The following is a 23,675-nucleotide window of genomic DNA, read 5'->3' on the forward strand; positions in this document are numbered from 1 at the left end:
CTGCCCCTTTCCTAGTCCTTTGGCCAGAAAGTGTAGGCTTTTGTTAGGTTCGTTTTTGGTTTGTGCCCGTTATCTTCTCTGAGTTGCCCATTTCTCCAACATCCAGTATAGAATAAGTGAGGCAAGAGAAAATTCAGGGAATTCACCACCATGCAGTCTATTAGGTCCCATGGTCACTAGCCTGTCCTCCTTTCATTCTCGACTTTGCAGAATCTTCTTATGTTTGTTTCTTACATAATGTCCAGAGTTTTATTTATACTTGGCAGAAAGAACAGATAAAAGGATATCAACTCCATTTTTCTCGAAGCAAAAGTCCAACATCTAAAATTTGATAAAGATACTAGATAATGTTATTTCACCACACTGTTTAAATAAAGGACAAATTCCTATTAATCCAATTCGACTCAATGTTCCCGCAAAGAGTAGATACCCAAACACTGATGCTTCTGTGTCCCAATGACAGTTTTTCCACGTCATAGACGATATTAGTTAAGAACCTTAAAAATATTAAGTACTAGTCTTTTACATCTACTCAATATGAACAATCTCCATGAATTTTCTCAATCATATTTTAGTCACAAAATAGAACCCCCTATATTTTTTCCAAAAGCAAGGCGACCTAAAAATTCTCCCCAACAAACATCAGGTAAAGCTTAGAAGCTAACTTGATTACAAAATGCCAAGGCACTTGATGTAATAGTTTTAGGTTTACAAAGTATGTGGCATCTCTTATAAAGCATCCTAGTGGAATTGATTTTTTACTTGGTCTAGCCAAACGATCTTCATTGGTTAACCTTGTAAACACCACACACACACACACACACACACACACACACACACACGGAAGGACTGGCTAAAAACAAACCAGAAACCCACAGGAAGTTGCAAAAATAACACAGAGTTCCATCCACCCCTCACCCAACTCCTCTCTATGGTAACAGCTTATTGAACATATCAAAACCAGGAAACTGACATTAGTATATTACCGTTTACTAGATTGTGGACTCCTTTATCCTTTTTATAGATATCCTACATGAACAGGCAACCTTCTCAGAAACTCTCTCCCATAGGGGCATCCTATTAGCAGTCAAACTACCAACCCAGACTGCAAATTACCTATACATAAACAATCCTTCTACATACAAACATATACACCCCCTCCATATTCATACCTCACACACATAAACACAAAAGTTTGAACCCACACAGCCACAAACTTACATGAAAAAACAACAATCAATCTTTCTTATCTGAGTATTGTACTTCCACTGATTTCTACTTTCTCTTGCTATTACTACATGAAGGCTATAGGTAGAATCTGAGGGCTAAAAGAAATCTTCAAAAGTTATCTAGCAAAAAATCCAACCAATGCTTGAATTCTTTGTACAACAACCTCATCCATGATCCTTCAGCCTTTACTTGAATATTTCTAATTACAAGAAACAAATAAGATACGGAGGGATCCAATCTACCTTTGTTCAATCCTAATTCTTGAAAGTTATCTCTAATCGCTAGTCAAAATTTAGAAAGCCTGTACTCATTTAGTTCTCGTTGTATTCTCTGGGGGATGTGAACAAGCAAGGCTTATCCCTCGTTGCTTTTCTCCCAGGGGTACAGAGACTCTATTTGCCTAAGACGTCCTAGTCTGCGTCTGTTCATCTGGCATACTTAGTAACTCCTTTCACCCTCAAGATTTGAACAAAACATTGTATATCCATTCTATCTTCAATAGCCCTCAAAAATATGAAGGCCACATATGTTTTTATCAAGTTAACCACCCCTCATTTTCTTCTTTGTATGTTTTGAGGGCCTTCACTGACCTTATCAGTCTTGCTTCTGAATGCATACCAGCATATTTCTATTCCAAGAGCTTAAGTTCCTTGTCATATATAGAAAGATTTCATAATCATTGAAAGATTTCATAATCCCAATTAAAGAACAGAGTATCATTTACTTCCATTTGAATACTAGACAAGATACAGCTGTGAAATTACTGTCCCTCTGGGTAAAGACGGTTGTGTGTCTTGAACCATGATACTAGGCAACAGTCTCATATTATACCAGTAGGTGTCGCTCTATATATGATCTATTTAAAGTTACTTTAGTCTCAATTTCATTCATTCAACAAATATTTATTGAATGCCCATTATATGCCAGGTATGATCCTACGTGCCAAGATTATAGACATGAAAAAAAGACAAGATCTCATTTTCATGGAGTCCACAGTCCAGATATATTAATGAACAAATCTACTTTATTTACTTACTATATAAGTCTGGAAAATCTTATTCCTAGGGAAATTTTATTTTCCTAAGTTATTAGTAACACTCAAAATAACTTATAAAGAACATCAGAATGAAACAGAGAAAACATATTAGGTACAAGTAAGATTAATGTAACCAGTGTATTTTCTAGTCATCTGAGAATTGATATTTCTCTTCCACACTTCAAGTTTCTAAAACCCAAATTTTAGGTATTCCTCATTACAACGAGGAGGAATTTCTTTAAAAACAATTCAGTTTTTTTAAAACCTACTTATTCATGTTTTTATAAAAGTTTGTAGAGACTATTACAAACTTTTAAAGATTATTTGCAAAGCTTATTAATTCCAAAATACATAGCTCCTTATTTCTACTTAGAAAGTTAAAATGTCCCCTTCTAGATACCAACATACTCCCCAGGTTAAAAGAACAAAGATGCTAATGTAAATTATACACTTCAGCACAGAATTTAGGAATTCCACCACTGTCAACATTCTTATTTGGATAAATGTGTGAGACTCAGAGCTGTTACTAGGACTTGAAAGTGACCTACTCATGATAAGAGCAAACATGAAAGGTCACACTTTGTCAAAATAAACAGATCTAAGAGAGGGAGCAGACACTGTACATCAAAAAAAAAAAAATACATCTGCCTGCACAGAAATCCAAGAACTATTTAATTGCTATTTTACTTCTCTGTATTCTCAAATAGAAGGAAAGGCTAGGAAAAACACGGTAAAGGAAATATTTCAGGCTCAAAAGTCCTACTGCTTAGCATGCTTTAAGTTCAAAATTCAGTGAAAATAAATTTGAGAAAATTGATGCTTATAAGAATTTAATAAGACCCTAACAGCTTCATATAATATTCAACCTAATGTCCCCTTTGAAATACCCTAAACTCTTAATTACTGTCCAAATTACCTGAAATAAATCACATACTGTTCAATTTTAGCATGGAATCACACACATACTGTAGAACACAAGAAGTATCCAATGAACATGAAGTTATAAATGAACACTAAGATACTTCACAAAAGATGATTAACATTAAAAGACTAATTAATTCATACCTAACATTATGGTATTTTCTTTTACTCTGAGAGATAAAGTGGTAGTTAGTCAAATATGTTTAAAATACGGTCTATTGTGCATGGGTTTTTTTTTTTGTTTGTTTTTTTGTTTTTTGTCTTTTTGCTATTTCTTGGGCCGCTCCCGCGGCACATGGAGGTTCCCAGGCTAGGGGTCGAAGCGGAGCTGTAGCCACCGGCCTATGCCAGAGCCACAGCAACGCGGGATCTGAGCCGCGTCTGCAACCTGCACCACAGCTCACGGCAACACCAGATCCCTAACCCTCTGAGCAAGGCCAGGGATCGAACCCGCAACCTCATGGTGCCTAATCGGATTCGTTAACCACTGCGCCACGACGGGAACTCCTGTGCATGGTTTTAAAATTACATTTGTAAACTCTCTGACAAGCCCAATAATGTTAATGTTTGGCATACCTAAGATGTCACCAAATTTGGAGAAATTCAACAGCAGATACTTCTGTTACCACAGGATTTTTATCCCAAATATAAAAATGTGTTTGTGTGTGCAAAGGAGCTTTAGTGTACTGGAAAAAGTATGGCTTCTGGTGTCACAAAGATCAGATCTGAAACCCAGTACTGCCCTAAACAGCTAAGTGACTTCTGGTCAAGTTACTTAAACTGTTCTAAACATCACTTTCCCATCAAGATACAAATAACAGGGCTGGAGAAGGATTAATAAGTTGCGTTATATAAAATGCCTACAACATTGTCTGATAAAAAGTAGGGACTGGAGAAATGGTAGTTATTAGGAAAATACCATTTTTCTTTTTGACCAACAGATTGACTATACCAGTTAATCCTGAAGAACTATTGACTCACTAGTTTTTATAACTAACACAAAGTATATCTTTACCTGCTATAACAGATTTATAAAACCAAACCCCTTACTAGACTGAATGCCAACAAATAAGCACCTTCTCCTTTAACACAAATATATTTTGCATGACCTTACATGAATTGCTTAGATAAAAGCTTTTTCTCTTCTGCTTTTGTTATTTTAAAGTGCAGATGCATTTGAGTCATTTTCTCCTTTTGTTTCATATCCTTAAGATCCAAAGCTTCAAAGACATAATGTCAGCATGCAGTCAATTTATGACTGAACTCTCGAAGAGACACTGAAGAATTACCTTGTCAATCACCCCAAGGACTCTGAAGGCCTTCAGCTCCTCGGCAGGGCTCCTTAGGTTCCAAGGGGGCCTTGAACTTAGTGATCCTGGAGGCTAATGGAAGATATCAAAGATTATACATCAATCAGGGAGGTACTTGAAGGAAGACTGCCTGCTGAAGCAAATGCCAGGCCAAAGGAAACTAAATTTATCATAAATCAGAGAATGGAAAGATGAAAGGAGGAACTTTCTGTTTGTCTGTAATGTAAAATAAAAAAAAAATAAAATAAAAAACGAAGAAAATGAAAAGAAAAAGCAAGAAAAAAGTTACAAGTAAATCATAACATTGAAAACAAAATTTTAAAAAGAAAAATTAATGAGCTGATATAGTTCTAGAGCATTAATTCAATTCAGAACTGTAGAGCTAATATGAAACTTTGTAACAAATGGATAACTCAGCCAACAATCAATCACAGCCTTATATTTACCCCAGAAGGCTCAAGAGTTAGAAGGGCAGTGCAGGGGGTGGGGGTGGGGGTGGGGAGTCTAACTGAAAAACAACATAACAATGAGAGGTAGGGATGAGCTTGGGAAAGGAAGGAACATAAGTCATTTTCTCTCATCATAAAACTATAGTCTTTTATTACCTTATAAATATATACTATGAGTGTTAAGAATTGGCAGGTTCAAGTTCAGCCAGAAAAATTGCCAATAATAATGAAAAATTAAGAAACTATCATATAACCAATAATTATTAGAACTGAGATTATTTAAGCCTAGAAAAGAGATGATTTACAGGAGACAGAAAAATCTTTCTTTTAATATTTGAACATCTGTGATGTGGAAAAGTTAGTCTGTTCGCTACCAAAAAAGTCCAAAAAAGATCAGTGAACACAGAAGGGATACTTTAGTACCACACACAATAAAATAATAATCCCAACTCCCCATCCATTGGTCCTGGCTTTTCCCTATCAGTCAAGTAAGACATTAGACTCAATAAACTCCAAATACATCTCCATTTGGCATCTACAATCAGAAAGTGATGCTTTAATAATCCATTTTGCATTAAAATGGTGATGCTGCAAAGGATGACAGAACACACAAAGCCTTACAGTGTCCTCAGAACAGAGCTTTTTGTTGTGAAAAATCTATCAGAATATATAGTAAACATTTATCATCCCCGTGAGTAGAAGACAAATATCCTGGTTAACCAAATGCCATGATTAACAGAGTTACTGAGTAACCCTTTTTGATACTTTCAAGTCCTAGTACAGACCAGCGTCACTAGACAAGAAGCCTCTTGAGAACAGGAAATATGCCTTATCCATCTTTAGACTCACAGTGTCTAGCATGTTGGCTGGAGGAAAAAAGGAGAAAAAAGAGGAAGTAGGAAGAGAGGAGGGTAACAGGCGGAGGAGGTAGCATTGACAAATTAGATGTCATTTATAACTGGGAAAAATACACTTTGTAAAATTTTCTAAAAGCAACAATTCTAATTCCTTTAAAAAAATGTTTGTTTGGAGTTCCCATCGTGGCTCAGTGGTTAACGAATCTGACTACGAACCATGAGGTTGCGGGTTCAATCCCTGGCCTTGCTCAGTGAGTTAGGGATCCAGCGTTGCCGTGAGCTGTGGTATAGGTTGCAGATGCGGATTCCCGCGTTGCTGTGGCTCTGGCGTAAGCCGGTGGCTATAGCTCCGATTGGACCCCTAGCCTGGAAACCTCCATATGCCTCGGGAGCAGCCCAAGAAATGGCAAAAAAAAAAAAAAAGTTTGTTTGCTTTTAGGTTTAGCAAGCAAACACTAACTTTAATATGCCTAAACAGGTAGTGTTTAATTTTTTAAAAAGGATGACTTTTTATTTTTTAATGAGATTTAAGAATGTTCATGACAGTGGCAACCGGACAGGATAATCATTTGAAATCTATTCAAATCTATTCAATCTACTTCCAGGATATGTTTCAAAAAATACTTTTTTAGAATCTCACACTTTATTAGGTGCTGAGCTAGATGACATAAAACACAGATGCACCTCTGCTTCCTTAAAAGCTTAAAATCCAAAGGGAATTTTTAAGGATATAAAAACATTTAGCAGGGTATTTTAATAGACACAGAAAAGAAATAGTCTCTTCTCTCTTAATCCCTATTATTTCATCTTCATCCTTCATCTGCCCTGCGTTTACTACTTATAAAAAGTTATGATTATAATCTCCATTTTACAGATAAATAAAGGGAGGTTTGGAATGGTTGGGTGTTTGTGGTCAGAAAGAGCAGTGAAAGATCTGAGCCTACACCCCAACTCCTCACTCTACTGCTTGTGGTCTTTCTTCTACACAACACATTCTGATCATTAAAAATTCATCTCCCCCTTTTCTACTATCAAGGAAGAATAAGACCTGCTTGTGATTTTGATCGAAGGAATGGTTAGGAATACTTTAATTTATTCATGACATTATCTGATGGCCAAATAGGTCCCACATCTCTATCTGCTACCTATATCCTTGTATTCACTGATGTCATTAGATCATTCAGTTTCCCAAGAAAGTTATCAGTTTACGTTAGCAATCTCAACAGCAAAGAGCAAACCACAAAATCTCTGATGTGCCTGTCAATAAAGTTCTGTGGGCCCACTATGTGTGTGATGACAGAGGATATAAATCAACAAAAGACACAGTCCCCAGCTTCAATAAGTTTACCATCTACTAGAGGAGATGAGGCAAATAGATGAAAAGTTAAACAAAAATAAAACATTTTTTAAAAATATAAGACAACATGGAATTCCCATCATGGCGCAGCAGAAACAAATCCAACTAGGAACCATGTGGTTGCAGGTTCAATCCCTGGCTTCACTCAGTGGGTCAAGGATCCGGCATTGCTGTGAATTGTGGTGTAGGTCACAGATGCAGCTTGGATCCCATGTTGCTGTGCCTATGGTGTAGGCTGGCAGCTGTAGCTCTGATTGGACCCCTAGCCTGGGAACCTCCATATTCCTCAAGAGTGGCCCTAGAAAGCAAAAAATAATAAATAATAAATATGTATATATATACACACACACACACACATATAAGACAACAGAGATAAGTCACTAGTTTAGTGTATGATAAACTGGTCTCTGAAAGAAGTGGAACAAAAGGGGATTCTAAACGTTACAGTGGAATGTGGTTAGGAAGGACATCATACATAGGACTGGAAGAAAACTGGCCTGGTGGGGAAATGTTCAAATTGCAGAAGAGAGGAAAATAGCTACACATTTAATGCTGGTCAGTTTTAATTGCACCAACAGGACCTGAATGCCAAGAGGAAAAGTCTGGACTATGTTCTCCAGAGTCTACGAAACAAGTTTTTGTATGAACAACAACCCAATGAAAACAGTGACTTAGGAAGGTTACTTTTGCAAAGACAGAAATGGTGAAATTGTAATGGGGAAAGACCAAAGGCAAAGTGATCATTCAAGTTCTCTTTCTACTTTAACCATCTATAAAAGTTTAAGATCAGAGAAATGAACAAAGAAAGATCATGAAATAAAATCATCAATAAAAAATCCTGTATTTCTGATATGCAGTGTTTAAATTGGGTAGAATCCCTATAGATCTATTCCTTTTTTCAGACGGTAAAAGGAAACATAAATCCATAGAATTTTAAGAACATAAATCCATAGAATTTTAAGAACAGAAAGAGACAGAGATCAAGTCCAACATTTTTTTTTCAGATGAGAAAACTGAAAAGCAGCAAGGTTAAGTAATTTATCTAAGATGACAAAACTAGGTAATAGATAAGGGAGGATTAAATCTTATTGATAAAATAATACGGTAGTATTTAGGGAAACTTCCACCAATGCTACTGGGGTGGAGAAGGGTAAAAATATTTCTAGGCAACATGGCTGATTTCCTTAATGAAAAAAGCAGAATTCCACTTTTATGTATTAGCTACAATATCAGAAGATGCCTAGAGAAGCAAGGGGTTCAAAACTAAATATAGGGGGTGAGGAACAGGGAGAGGCAAGAATATATGATGATCCGCCAATCTTCAAAAACCAAAGACGGCAAGTATGTATCACTCGACCGCTCAAGCCCATGGCAGACACCACTGTTAATCCCACACTTTGTCTGGCAATACAGTGCTCTTGGCAGCCAGTGCCAGTGAATTAGAGTTAGCCCTAGTTTTATTAGTTTACACCAGGAATACCTATTTACTATTCCTGTTTGACATTCTCTAAGTGGCTAAGTGAGGCTTACTTTTGCTTACTTTTTGGGGTTTCTCAAAATTGTTGTTTATCCTGCCCATGGTCTTTTTCACTTGATACTATTCCCTTTCTCAACGAAATCTATCCATTCTTACCAAGTAGTGAGGTACTTTTCAAACGTTAACGTTGCATGCACATAACCTGAGGACCCTATAGAAACGGAGATTCAGATTCAGTAAGGCTGTGGTAGAGCCTAAGACTCTGCATTTCCAAGAAGCTACCAGGTGATGCCGTACTGCTGGTCTACCAACCACATCTAGGGCAGCATTAGCTACTCATCCTTAAGTAACTTGAGAGTAAGTCAGTATTATTTGGGAGGGAATAAGCAATCAAAGACAAAAGCAGAGCTGTACAAAGAACATGTGAAGGAGTTCCCGTCGTGGCGCAGTGGTTAACGAATCCGACTAGGAACCATGAGGTTGCGGGTTCGGTCCCTGCCCTTGCTCAGTGGGTTAACGATCCGGCGTTGCCGGGAGCTGTGGTGCAGGTTGCAGACGCGGCTCGGATCCCGCGTTGCTGTGGCTCTGGCGTAGGCTGGCACCTACAGCTCCGATTGGACCCCTAGCCTGGGAACCTCCATATGCCGCGGGAGTGGCCCAAGAAATAGCAACAACAACAACAACAACAAAAGACAAAAGACAAAAAAAAAAAAAAAAAAAAAAAAAAAAAGAACATGTGAAGAATTTGCACTTTGAGAACTCCCCCCATGGATTAAGAATCCGACCACAGTGGCCCAGGTCATGCAGAGCTGGATTCAATCCCTGGCATAGGTCACAGCTGTGGCTTGGATTCAGTCCCTTGCCTGGGAACTCCCATATGCTGCAGGTGTGGCCATAAATTTAAAAAAAAAAAAAAAAAAAGGCACAAAAACTCACACTCTGAACCAAGATAGCTAACTACACTAGTTTCTGAACTTGGATTCATCTGTGTAGATTTTTGGCTTTGCTGAGACTTTTCATTAGCAACCTATTAACCCTCAATACTCAGTTTCCTAAATAAGGGTCTCTTAGATCACATTTCAAGAATGACTCTTAATTGCAGTCCCATTACTGATGTGGATGGAATGTGCCTGACTGCCATCTCTGCTTTGCATATGTCTCACTAAGAGTAACACAGTACTTATTTTAAAATATTTTCTAAAGAAGAATTGAGAAATATCAATTTTCAGTAAACAAAATGCACGAGGAATATTTTCAACATTATAGCAACTATACACAAAACATTCACAAAAGGCATATATTCTACATACAGTTGTCCCTCAAGATACACAGGAGGTTGGTTCAAGGATTCCCCAGGAAAATCCTAATCCGCAAATGCTCAAGTCTCTTATATATAATGGTGCAGTATTTACATTTAACCTACACACATCTTCCCATATACATTAAATCATCTCTAAATTACTTATAATACCTAATTCAATGTAAATGCTATATATGTAATTGCTAGTGGGCAGCAAATTCAAGTTTTGCTTTTTAAAGCTTCCTGTAATTTTTTTCCCCAAAATATTTTCAAATTGCAGTTGGTTTAATCCACGACTGTGGAACCCATGGGTACAGAAGGCCAACTGTTCATTAATACCATGTAAATGAAACAAAAAATGTATTCATACTTTGGAAACTACACAATCTTTTATGTACTAAATTTAGACCATTTATTGTCTTTTTCTAAATTTCATTGATCTTGAGTTTTAAATTCCTAGAACTAAAAATAGAGAAAAAAAAAAAAAGAAAGGAAAAAAAGCAGAGTTCCCCCCATGGCTCAGTGGTTAACAAATCCGACTAGGAACCAAGAGGTTGCGGGTTCGATCCCTGGCCTTGCTCAGTGGGTTAAGGATCCAGCGTTGCCGTGAGCTGTGGTGTAGGTCACAGACGAGGCTTGGATCTCTCGTTGCTGTGGCTGTGGTGTAGGCCGGCGGCTACAGCTCTGATTAGACGCCTAGCCTGGGAACCTCCATATGCAGAGGGAGTGGCCCTAGAAAAGGCAAAAAGACAAAAAAAAAGCTTCTAAGTCTTTTCCAGGGGAATCCTCTTAAATATTAATTCTTATATCATTCAAAGTCACCTACAATTTAAAAGGGGGGGGGGAATCCATCTTCTTCAGCTAAAACTTCACCTTTCAGTTCAAAGCTCATTTCCTTTTTTTCTAAGATCTGCCTTTCCGTAATGAAGTAAAAGTGAGGCCTTTTGCTCCTTTCTGTCCTTTTTTGAAAGGAATACTATTGTCAATGACTAGAAATTTTGGAACTTTAAAATTTACCACATAAGAGTCGCAAATAAATTCAATAAAGCAAAAGCTTGAACCATCAGAGAAAACTCATGTAAAGTGAGTCATGACTGGGACTGCACCAAAGGGAAAAACAGCAATCAACAAAAAATTTCAAAACCAAAAAAGGAGGATTCCTTTACTGTCTTAATCAACCAGGCTAGAAAGGAATATCTGCATGAGTATTCAAGAGAGAAATATATTTGCTCTGCAGAGAATTTAAGATTTGCTAAAAAATTCATTTGTATCAATTCTCTCATTGTACTGGTTGAAACTACGGTCCAAAGATGGTTAAAGAAGAGAAAAAATGAATTCACTATGCTAATCAAAAAAACCTCTAGAAGACAAATTTAAATTATACATAAAAAATAATCAAGTATGTCTCTGACCTAAATAAGGGCCAGGTTTAACAGAGTAAAATACAAATGTGAAACTAAAAAGCAAATGCTTACCCTAAAAGAAAAACATTTTGCTCTAGCAAAAACCAAAAACAAAAACAAAAAACCTCTTCTCTGGAGTTCCCGTTGTGGCACAGTGGAAACAAATCTGACTAAGAACCATGAGGTTGTGGGTTCGATCCCTGGCCTCACTCAGTGAGTTAAGGATCCGGCGTTGCGGTGAGCTGTGGTGGAGGTCGCAGGCATAACTGTCTGGCATTGCTGTGGCTCTGGCGTAGGCCGGCAGCTACAGCTAGGATTAGACCCCTAGTCTGGGAATCTTCATATGCCATAGGAGACCAAAAAAAAAATTTTTTTTAACAAATAAAATAAAAACAAACCTCTAAACTCCATGCCTAAGAACTGAAAAAAAAAAAAAAAAAAAAAAAATCCTAGCATACCAAATGGGATTCACTAAGTATCCCTGTTGAATCCTTTCTGATACAAGTTTGCATTATTCTACATGGCTCTTACAATTCTCTTTTGTTTCCTCAATTATGTACACATTTTGGATCCTCAATTATGCTTTAGGGTTTGCAAAACAGAGACTGTCACATCTTTTATGTAATTCCAATATATATTTAGTTGGATACTCTATACACACAGAGTCTTAACAGATGCTTGTGAATTTAAATAATCTAACACAATCAGCTTTCCTATATTAGATCTTAGGTTTATTTTCTTTTTTTTTTAAGTCAAATGATTTTTTTATTGTCTGCCTTTAGAGTTTTTCATGAGACATACATGGATGGAAAGAATTATAGTAGAATTGGAAAAACACATTTTGTATAGTTTTTAAAAATGAATCAAATTCCCTATGATGCACTACCTGAAACAGGTTTGAGCTTAAAACAGTCTGTCACTATTGTTCTTTTATTTTCATTAGAAGTTATACTTGAAGGAAAATTCTGAGGGATGTACTTCATGGTTACTTTCTCCAAGTCAAAAGCTATACAGCAGTTTTATATATTTATTTGCCTAATAAGCTACTGTGCCACAGAAGTGATTGTGGGGAACTGTGACAGGATGCATAAACAGGGGTTTGAATGAGTAACTTTAAGCAGAATATTCAAAGTTAACATTAATAGAAAGAATACTGCTAATTTTGACTCACTAAAATTTTTAGAATACTCGTAAACCTTTAAACAACACAGGGGTTCAACCCTCCCCACGGCTGAAAATCTGAATATGACTTAGAGTTAGCCCTCCATAGCCAGAGTTCCTCCTGAATCTATGGATTCAACCAACCGCAAATCGTGTAGTATTGCAGTATTTACTACTGAAAAAAACTCCAGCTTTAAATAATGAAAGGGAAAAAAAAAAAATCCATGTGTAAATGGATCCACATCATTCAAACCCACTTTATTCAAGAATCAACTATATTTATATACAAGATGGCTTTAGTAAAACAAGTGAATTCTTGGAGGCCTATCCTATTTAATATTTGTATCCATGTCCCCAAAATGGACAGAGAATGTACACATCGGGACTGCACAGAGGGCAGGGTGCCACCTCCACAGAAAAGAAGCACTGGATTCAAAGTAATCTGTAGATAAGCATCCCGTTTAAAAATGATAAAATTCAATCCTGCAATTTGCAACAACATGAATGGACTTAGAGGGTACCAGGCTAGTGAATAAGTCAGACAGAGAAAGACAAATATCATATGATCTCACTTATATGTAGACTCTAAAAAGCAAAATAAATGAATAAACATAACAAAACCAAAACAGACTCAATAGAAACAGTACAAACTGGTAGGTTCCAGAGGAGAGAGGGTAACAGGTGAGTGAAATCGGTGAGGGAGATTAAGAGATACAAACTTCCAGTTATAAAGTAAATAAGTCAGCATGAAGAATACAGCATGAATACAGCAAGAATACAGCATGAAGAATACAGTATTATAATAACTTTATATGGTAGCAATGGTAACTAGACTTATCAAGGTGATCATTTTGTAATGTATAAAAATATTCAATCACTATGTTGTACATCTGAAACTAAAATAATAAGTCAATTATACTTCAATAAAAAATAAACATTTTATCAAAAAGAACAATGATAGAAAATAGGAAAAGATTAGCAAACAGAACACAGAGTCACAATAATTAACAATCTGAAAATGAGTAAGTAGATATCTTAAATACATTCATTTACGTTAGAATAAGTAACAAAAGTATATTACTTCCAAGACAGAATATATCTTTTTGTTCTAAAAAGAATGGCCAAATGCTTAACAACAAAAATTCTTTTAAAAGGTCACTCAGAAAATGTAAAGGGCTTAGAAAACCAGCAAAAAAACAGCTGTAATGGTCCAATTAATCAAGATTAAATAATGGGCTGTTTTTATTTTTTATTTATTTATTGTCTTTTTTTTTTTTTTGCCTTTTCTAGGGCCGCTTCCCTTGGCATATGGAGGTTCCCAGGCTAGGGGTCTAACCAGAGCTGTAGCCGCCGGCCTACGCCAGAGCCACAGCAACGCGGGATCCGAGCCTCATCTGCGACCTACACCACAGCTCATGGAACCCACTGAGCAAGGCCAGGGAGCTAACCAGAAACCTCATGGTTCCTAGTCAGATTTGTTAACCACTGTGCCACGACGGAACTCCAATGGGCTGTTTTTAAACTAGAAAACATGAGACATTTTATAATTAAAAAAAAAAAAGTATAAAAGCATTTTAAAACTTGGAAAAAAAGTATATAAAGCAATACATGAAGGAAGATGAAAAATAGGGCTAAAACTTATTAAGCCAGTCTTTTTTTTTTTCGGCCACACCTGTGGCATGCAGAGGTTACCAGGCCAGGGATTAACTCTCACCACAGCAATGACAACATGAGATCCTTAACCTGCTGAGCCATGAGGGGACTCCAAGCTAATTTTTTTTTTTTTTTTGGTCTTTTTTTTTTTTGGCTTTTCTAGGGCTGCACCCACTGCATATGAAGATTCCCAGGCTAGGGGTCTAATGGGAACTGCAGCGTCCAGCCTACGCCACAGGCACAGCAACACAGGATCCAAGCTGCATCTGTGACCTACACTACAGGTCACGGCAACACCGGACCCTTAACCCACTGAGTGAGGCCAGGGATCGAACCTGCAATCTCATGGCTCCTAGTTGGATTTGTTAACCACTGAGCCATGACAGGAACTTCCCAAGCTAATCTTAAAAGCTTGGCTTATAGGGTAGTCTTTTTACAAGGTAAGCACTTGATTGCGTGCGTGTGTGTGTGTGTGTGTGTGTGTGTGTGTGTGTGCATACGTATGTGTACATGCATCCACATATATGAGTAATTTTTTAAAATTCACTTAATCCTAACAATAACCTAGCAAGGAATTGCTACTACCTTCATTATTCAGATGTAGAAACTGAAGCTAAGAGGTAGAATTAAGTATTCTGTCCAATCTTCCAGAGCTTGAAGAGACAGTGTCAAGATACAAACAAGCCTGCCTGCCTCTTAAATCAATTAAGAAAATAAACACTTCCTCCCACCTTTAGAAGATATCATTTTAAAATTGCTATAGAAAAGACATTTAGGGAGTTCCCATTGTGGCTCAGTGGGTTAAGAACCCAACTAGTATCCATGAGGATGCAGGTTCAATCCCTGGCCTTGCTCAGTGGGTTGTTGTAGGTACGGCCTGGGAACTTCCATATGCTGTGGGTATGGCCCTAAAAAGAAAAAAAAAAAGAAAGAAAGAAAGAAAAGAAAACAAAAAGACACTTAATTTAATATTTAAAAAGAACAGAAAAATTTCTTCCAGAAATTTGCCAAATCTGGATAGACATAACATAAAAACAACAACAATAAACCACAATGTTTCTAACATTTAAAGCATTCACCTGCTTTCTAGACAAGACCTAGGGTGGCCCCAAATAACCAAAACATCCCTGTTAAAAGTTACGCCTTTATAATTCTAAGTGATCTATAGCTGCTACTTGTAGAACTTATGCTTAAATGATTAGTTTTGGCATGAATCAATAAAACTTCACAGGAAGTGAAGGATCATAATTTAACTTTTAAAATGTCAAATAAAATTCAGTAAAATCACTCTCATTCTACACCTGGGAATACTAGGTGTAGAGTAAAAACAAAGGGCTGAGAAAGGGGGGAAGGCAAGTCCCCCTTTGATTCCACTTTTGGTGGCCTGCTTTAATGCTTTTCTTTCCACCAACAACTTATAATTATTGATAAAATTCCAAAGACCAAACTTCTCAAACATTTTAGTTTGACGAAACAGCCAAGAGAAAAACAGCAAAAATGGCTAAAGAAAATACACAATGAAACATCAGACATACCTGAGATATATCATCAAGTTGAGGTTTTACATAAAGGCTAGAGAGACGCTCTGCTCGCATGAGATACTCTGCGGTTCTTCTCTTCACAGCTTCTCGGCGGGTAGGGCTTGATTCTCCTGAAATACGAAAACAAAAGTCAAGATGTGAAAAATAAATAAACTTTCTTTTCTCCAAAGGGCAGTTTAACTTCCTTTACCCAGTTTCCACTAGGTCATGTTTCTAACTGGACGGAGAGATCGAAACTGGAACAGATCAACGTTACTGAGATGAGCAAGGTCTAAATATTACCCCCACGAATTTCACTCACCTAAATTCTGAAACTCTATTTATTTATTTACTTATTTGCTTATTTATTTATTTTGTCTTTTTGCCATTTTCTTGGGCCGCTCCCTCGGCATATGGAGGTTCCCAGGCTAGGGGTCGAATCAGAGCCGTAGCCACCGGCCTATGCCAGAGCCACAGCAACGCGGGATCCGAGCCGTGTCTGCGAACTACACCACAGCTCACGGCAACGCCAGATCCTTAACCCACTAGGCAATGCCAGGGATCGAACCCGCCACCTCGTGGTTCCTAGTCGGATTCATTAACCACTGAGCCACAATGGGAACGCCAAGAAACTCTCCTATTTAAATATGCATAGAGAACCTGATGAATTTTATTGGAGTCCACACATAAAGAATGGAATATAAAAAGCTCTGCAGATAAAAGACTAGGCTAGTCCAGACAGTATACAATTGTCCAACTCAACAAACAGGACTAAATGCAAGTGATGTTTAATAAGAGCTGTGACATGGGTGTGATACGCTGTATCATGTCCACCAAACTGGAAAATGAAATTATTTATGATAACTCTAAATTCACTCTCATTGATTTTTCTAAGCATCGTGGTTTTTTCATTAACAACAAATTGTCACCCACCTTACAAATGAAAATAAGAATGTGATTTAAATCCCTGTAACACACAATTAAGTGAAAGTGAACAAGGGTCATTTACCCTGTCTGGCCCTCGGTTTCCCCAAGGAAAGGGTATTCAGAGTGGCCTCTCAAGAACTCAGGATTTTAAAGAGGAGCCAGTCTACTTCTAGGCTCTCTCCTTCCCAAAATGGGATTGGCCCTATGCTTTTACCCACTGTACATACTCGACTATGATACAGTGGTTCACGTAAAGAAATGATTCCGGAGTTCCTATTGTGGTGCAGCAGAAACGCATCTGACTAGTATCCATTAGGACGCAGGTTCAATCCCTGGCCTCGCTCAGGGGGTTAAGGATCCGGCATTGCCATGAGCTGTAATGTAGGTCGCAGACGTGGTTCAGATCCCACATTGCTGTGGCTGTAGTGTAGGCCGGCAGCTATAGCCCTGATTCAACTCCTAGGCTGGGAACTTCCATTTGCCGTGGGAGCAGCCCTAAAAGGCAAAAAAAAAAAAAGAAAGAAAGAAAGAAAGAAAGAAAGAAAGAAAGAAAGAAAGAAAGAAAGAAAGAAAGAAAGGATTCCACGGTTGAAAATTCAAAATTTTGAAAACCACTAGACTATATGGTGTCTGAGGTTCCTTTCATAAGTAGTGCTCAGTCCTATTCATGACTCATTTTTATCAAAGTACTTAATATACAGTACTGTTTTTCCAATTCACCCCATGCATCTCCTGAATGGAATTAAGCAGACAAGTATCACTGGATTACACTGCAGAAACACTGGTTATCTGAATTCTGGCTCTGCCTCTCATTAGTCATGTGACCAATGATAAGTTATCTCAACTCTGCATCTCTCCCTCATTTTCTAAAATGGAAATATAACATACCTCAAATGACTAGGGAGAATAAAGGAGACAACATGCATAAAAGGTCCTGCAACGGAACCAGTAATACAGGAAGCAATAAATTATAAAGGTTTTCAAACTTGGTTTTTCTCTCAAAGGCAAATCCTATACAGTAATGTCACCGGGTTTGCTGAACTTGAAGTAAACTGAATTACAGCAAAGCAGATACTTACCCCCAAAAGATTACAGGTAGAAAAACCTCTTCTAATTTCTGCATGGATCAACATCATCTCTTTCTTCTGGGAATGCCCCTTGCCCTCCCCTGCACATTCTTCCACCTCCCCCTGCACCCATGACCAACCCTTCACAACATGGTCTGAATGAAAGCTGCCATCTATTCAGATCTCAGCCGCTCTAGCCACTGCTTGCTAGCCGAGGGTGAGCCTTCCCGTCACAGCACGGCTAATCATAGGACCCCACCCTCTTGGCCACAGTTGGAGAAGGGAGAAATTGGCCCAAAGCAAACTGGGCCAATCAGTTATAGCGTCCCTGCTATTGACGCTAGAAGTAAGAGGGGTGGGAACAGCCAGCAGTCATAGTTTCTGCCAAAACACAAAAAACCAATCAGCAAGAAGGCACTTGACAGTGAGAAGCAAATATGAAAGATAGAAAAAGAAATCTTAATGTGACTGAGCTCCCTGATTTCAGCTGAACCTACCTACGATCCTGCCACTCTTTGCCTAAGGTAGTGGATTTTGTCACATGCAAACCAAAGAACCTTGAACGATGTGAGACCTCTGAGAAAAACTGCACCAAAGCTAGGACTGCGACTTTGCTAAAAACCTTTCCACAGTTTTTACCTTACAATTCCATCTCTTCTCTTTCTGAGTAGTAAATCACAAATACAACTGATCTTGGTGAGGGGTGGGGATCTCTATTGCTTTTTAACTGTGGAACAATCTCTATTTATTAACTTTCCAACTCCTCAAACTTCAAATAGAATAGTATGCTTCCTGCCTCTGTCCTTAAATTTTACTTAAGTTCCGTTTTTTTGGTTTTTTTTTTTTTTTTTGGTGCTTTTTAGGACCACACTCGCGGTATATGGAGGTAGAATATGCCTGGGCTAGGGGTCAAATCAGAGCTACAGCTGCTGGCCTGCACCACAGCCACAGCAACACAGGATCCAAGCTGAGTCTGCGACCTATACCACACAGTCCACAGCAACGCAAGATCCTACACTGAGCGAGGTCAGGGATTGAACCCGAAACCTCTATTAGATTGTTTCTGCTGCACCACAATGGGAACTCCAAAATTTACTTAATTTCTAAACCCAAGCTTTTAGTTTTTACTCAGCTGAAAAATGGATATAATCGGTGAAAATCATCTAAGTAACTAAAACATATTTTGAAGATAAAATGCGCCACATAAATAATAAACATTCACTATTTCTACACACTAGTCCTTAGTTTTGAGCTTACTGCTCAGGGACTCTGCTATTCTGTTATCACTAATTCCTCTCATTTCAGGTTATACCTTTCAATCCCTAATTTAAATCCCCATTTCGAGTTTTGTTTCATCTTAGGCTTAACCCTGTAGAAACTACAGCAATTTGCTTTTTTAATTAAGTGTAATTAAGGTTTAATAAAACTGCAAATTTCCTTTATTCAAAAAAAATCAACTTGCCCCACAAAATAATTTAAAATTCAAAAATGTCAAGATTGTAAAACACTGAATTAAAGCTAGAGTTAAAACCATATTTTGTAATCAAATCACTGCATTGTAAACTTTTGGTATTTCTGTCGCTTTCTAGGCAGTCCCCATGGTAACAGAAACAAGAACCGGAAGCCAGCAGTTGAAATGGACTCCTGCTGATGATAGCGGTTCCGCTTCCATGGAAACAACAACGAAATGATGGAAATACTGGAAGGCTTTTTAAATGTAACTTTAAATATACATATATGACTCCTTCCTTATCAGCCCCTTAAAAGTAGGTCACAAGCACTGCTCATCAATTGCAGCAGCCAAGGATGAAAACCATCCCCTGCAATTTCTGCTGCAGGATCCTTACCGAGGTTTAAGAGCACCAGGAAGAAAAGATTCGTCTATCGATCTCCAGAATAATTCTAACTAATCCAATTATTTATAAATGTGACTTTAAACAGATTTTACTTGATGAAAAATTTTAATTTTAATTCTAACCTTCTTAATTTCTTCATCTTCATTTTAAGTCACCCAAGCAGCATACAGAATGATTATTTTTCAAGAAAAACTAGGTTACCTGGAATTCAATCCCATACTAGGTCATGTGGCTATAATTGCTTCGGTATTATATCTAGGTAGACATCAAATAAATGCTTTTTAAAATGGATACATATTTTACATTCTACTTAAAGATAAACCAATACTTTCAATAAGTTCTCCACATTTCTGTTAGAACAAGAACAAGATAGAACAAGAATTTCCACTATGCTTTGGCATTCAAGAGGAAAACCACTTTCACTACTTACTAACCTTTACGTCAGAAAGTTCTAGTGTACCATAAAAGATGTCTTAGATACATTGTGTCAACCCACGCTTCTTTACGCTTCTTTACTCTACCTGGGATCAGGAGACAGCTAGGACCAGGATGATTACAGAACGTGATCTATGAAAGAAGAGAGGGTGGCGGAATAGAAATGAGGAGAAATTTCATTGTCCTTACTGCCTATCCTGTGATTTCTCAGAGCACGAATTCTGACTAAATTTATTAAAAGAACTTCCTATAAAAGGCACAATCTATAGATAACAGAATAACGAAATTCTAATTTACCCAAGAAGGCATCACAACTTGGCACTCCTTCATCATATCAAATTCATTTAATGTATTATCCTCCTTTTATAAGAAATTGAGGCTCAGAGATGATAAATGCCTTTCTCAGTTACAAAGTGAAGATAAACGCCTAAACCTAAACCAAGTCTTATGTTACCACACTTCAGGTAACTGAATCTGAATTAGATTATTTTACTGTTACTAAGCAGAACGAGAAAAATCGAAAACATAGGACAAGTAAAAGCGAGTATAGGAACAAAGGTGATGAGAAAATAAACATAGAAGTTGAGGCAGGAGCCTATCAGACAGGATGGAGCAGAATCAGAGAGAAGACGAGAGACTGAAGAGGGCAGACAAAGCACACAGGAAAATCAGACCTGTGAAAAGATACAAATTTCAAACTACGTAAAAGCAAACGGGCCTCTCTGAGGAAAAGTGGTCTTTCAAACATCCTTGTTACCTAAGGATTTCTCTGGAAAACAAAGGCTTTTTCTCAATGACCTGTTTTGTTTTGTTTTGTTTTTAAAAAAGCCATTTTTATTCACAGAAAAAATGGAAGTCTATTTCATGAACTAGAATAAAAAGTGAATTCTTCCAATTCTGTCATTCTCCTCCTAGTCACTACAAAAATATGATTCAACGAAAGAAAAGCAATGCTAGAGGAAGAACTGGCCGTGTTAGACTTACTGAAAGACAGTACTTCCTATGAGAAAGTTTTAGGGATTTTAAGGAGTATTTTGGGAGCTCCCTAGTGGCCTAGTGGTTAAGGATCCAACGCCGTCACTTCTGTGGCCCGGGTCACTGCTGTGGCTTGGGTCTGGCCCTTGGTCCAGAAGCTTCTGCGTGCCATAGGCGCAGCCTAAATACAGTTACAGAAAGTATTCTGACCATACTTGATTGTCTTCAGCGGCACAGATTTCAGTCACCATCTAAGACTCGACTCCATCACATTTTATATTCCTACCTTTATTTCTCCAGTCCACAAACACTCTCCAACAGGCCCTATGCCACTATGATCCTGGCCAAGCATGCTTGGTTTTCATTCAGATTCACCACATTAGAAAGACCATCCAAATCAACCTGGGTTCACTAGAGTAAGTTTTTGTTTGTTGGGAGTTTCCTTTTTTTTTTTTCTTTTTAACAACTTCAGTCACATAAAAGAATATGCCTATTTGAGATGGCCTTGGTGGTTAGTTGTGTTTTTTTGTTGTTTTTTTTTTTTAAGTGCTAACATTATATTTAATGGGTTTTTTGTTCTTTTCAGGTAAAACCTACCATTTCTGACTTATGCTAAGTGTTCTGACAACAAAAGGCAACCTTGAGAAGAAGTATAATTTATGGTTCTACAAATCACCCACAAATCTAGAGCCATCAGCCTTTCTGTGAATAACATGAACCTGTCAGTCAAGGAATCTGCTTCTTATTTGCATTTAACCAACTCCTCCATCAGTGTCTTTTTCAAAACTAAGTATTATGTGACCCCTAGAAGGTCAAAGAGTCACCAAAGAATAAAGTCACAATGATATTCATGCCCAGGTACTGCCTCCACTGTAACTGTCTTCAATGCTGTTCAGCAGTTTTTCTGCTATTAAAAAAAAGAAACAAACAGGCCCAAATTGGAGCCACTTGTATTAAGCCCATGTCATCAAACCAAGACTTAATACCTAACGTAACTGCAGTTTCAACTTTCCCCAGGAATGGAACCTTAACTAGTCAGTCTAGAATCTGCTGGTCAGCGCCAGGGAGGTATCAGCCAATAAACCTTTCTGTTTCCCAAAGGAAGGTGATTTTGCTCAAAATAATCCTTTTCTGTTTGTTTAGGGCTTTCTTGTCCTACCTCCTCTCTACCTTTTAAAACTTTTCTTTTTCTGGAACTCCTTGGAGCTCCTTTCCTCCCGATAGATGGGAGGCTGCATGGTTCATGAATCAATTAATAAAGCCAATTAGATCTTCAAATTTATTCAGCTGAATTTTGTCTTTCAATAGCAGATTTGTTGTTAGTGTCAAGATGCAAAGAAAACAAACTTCAAGCACATTCAAGGACAACAAGAAAGACAGGTGTGGTACCAATTAACACCTTTTTGGGTTCACTGTCTTTCAGCCATTTTCAAGAGCCAGGGGTTAGTTTCTCTCAAGTCTGAATTTCTTTCTCTTTGCATCAAGCTCTGGATCTAATTGGCTTTTCTTTACAGAGCAAGACAGCTTGAGCTGGTGCTGTTTTGCCTGGAACCCAAGCCCCTAGCTTTCATTATGGACTGCAATTTCCAGGTTTTTGAGAGGAACCTCCAACCCTTAATGCTGTCCCAAAATCCACATGGGAACTGTTAGTGGCAGTGCACAGTACACTATTTATGTAGAGCCCCAAATCCACAGCTCCCGTTTGTTGAGATCTGCTGGTTCACTCCTTTCCCCACTTCAAGGTTCCATGTTGGGGAATTACTGGTTGTACACACAGGGCCTTTTCTTGGCTAGAATGCAGTACATGTTAAGGTGCATATTTTTTGCCGTGGTTTATGTAGATAAAGGCTAAATGCTGATAGGACTCTCGGAAATCAAAAAAGTCATAAAATTGATGGGTAAGAGTCAAACATTTAAGATCTATTAGAGCACCTACGACCTAACCCAAAGATTCCTGTATTTGGGTAAGCTGGTCACAGAATAGGTTATCAACACTAAGTAAGCTGCTGACCTCAAATCAATTTCCATAGGCAACTGGAAATAGAGGTATACGGTAAACACCACAGAATCCCCAACCCTAGGACACTCCCCTCTTAGGCTTTAGTTTTGCACCAAGACATCCAAAAGCTTAGCTAAAAATAATAGTAATAATAGGATCTGTAAAATCCAAAGAGTTAGGAACACCCCTCCTGGCACACCTACTTATTTTATGTCTAACAACTATAATCCTGGAAACTACAGCTATCTACAAAAATAACAAAATCTTACTAAAAACAACCTAGAATTTCAATGGCCATTATGGGGAACATTCCAATTAGACAAGATCATTCACTTACGAAGTGCACTTAGGAGTTCCCACTGTGGTGTAAGTGTGTTAAAAATCCAACTGCAGCAGGTCGGGTTCAACCCCTGGCCTGGGAATTTCCATAAGCCACAGGTATGGCCATAAAAATATTTTAACTTAAAAAAAAATTGTTTTAAGTGCACATAAAAGAGTTCCCAAATTAAACAAAAAGGGAAAATATTTTAATTGGTATGCAGAAGCTTCCAAATATATCAAAAGACCTTTACCGAAAGTTTCACTGCAAAATGCTAATGAAAAATTAAAGATAAGAGGTACTTAAAACAAAGGACTATAAGACAGACACAGGAGTTCCCATCATGGCGCAGGGGTTGGCGAGTCCTACACCAGAGCCACAGCAACTCGGGATCCAAGCCGTGTCTGCAACCTACACCACAGC

General features: G+C 37.9%; 1 protein-coding gene across 31 annotated transcripts in view; it reads right to left on the bottom strand.

Moving 5' to 3' along the window:
* RPS6KC1 (ribosomal protein S6 kinase C1) overlaps nt 1-23,675 on the bottom strand; it is a 375,187-nt gene that overhangs the window by 241,407 nt on the left and 110,105 nt on the right. For 25 of the 31 annotated variants that reach the window (XR_014816532.1, XR_014816531.1, XR_014816533.1 and 22 more), the window contains 2 exons: nt 15,690-15,805; nt 4,477-4,569 (listed from right to left, as the gene is read on the bottom strand). Coding sequence is in view for 22 of the 31 variants with exons in the window: in XM_084978031.1 (XP_084834157.1) it covers nt 4,477-4,569; nt 15,690-15,805 (209 nt within the window). In the remaining 9 variants the exon portion in view is untranslated. The remainder of the gene's footprint in view (nt 1-4,476; nt 4,570-15,689; nt 15,806-23,675) is intronic. The other 6 variants (XM_084978042.1, XM_084978043.1, XM_084978046.1 and 3 more) reach the window with 1 other exon arrangement.

The sequence above is a fragment of the Sus scrofa genome, chromosome 9 (assembly GCF_054392235.1).
Source record: "Sus scrofa isolate SSC_HxYL_T2T_F1_AM1 chromosome 9, Sscrofa_HxYL_maternal_Yorkshire_Landrace_v2.0, whole genome shotgun sequence".
Lineage (NCBI taxonomy): Eukaryota > Metazoa > Chordata > Mammalia > Artiodactyla > Suidae > Sus > Sus scrofa.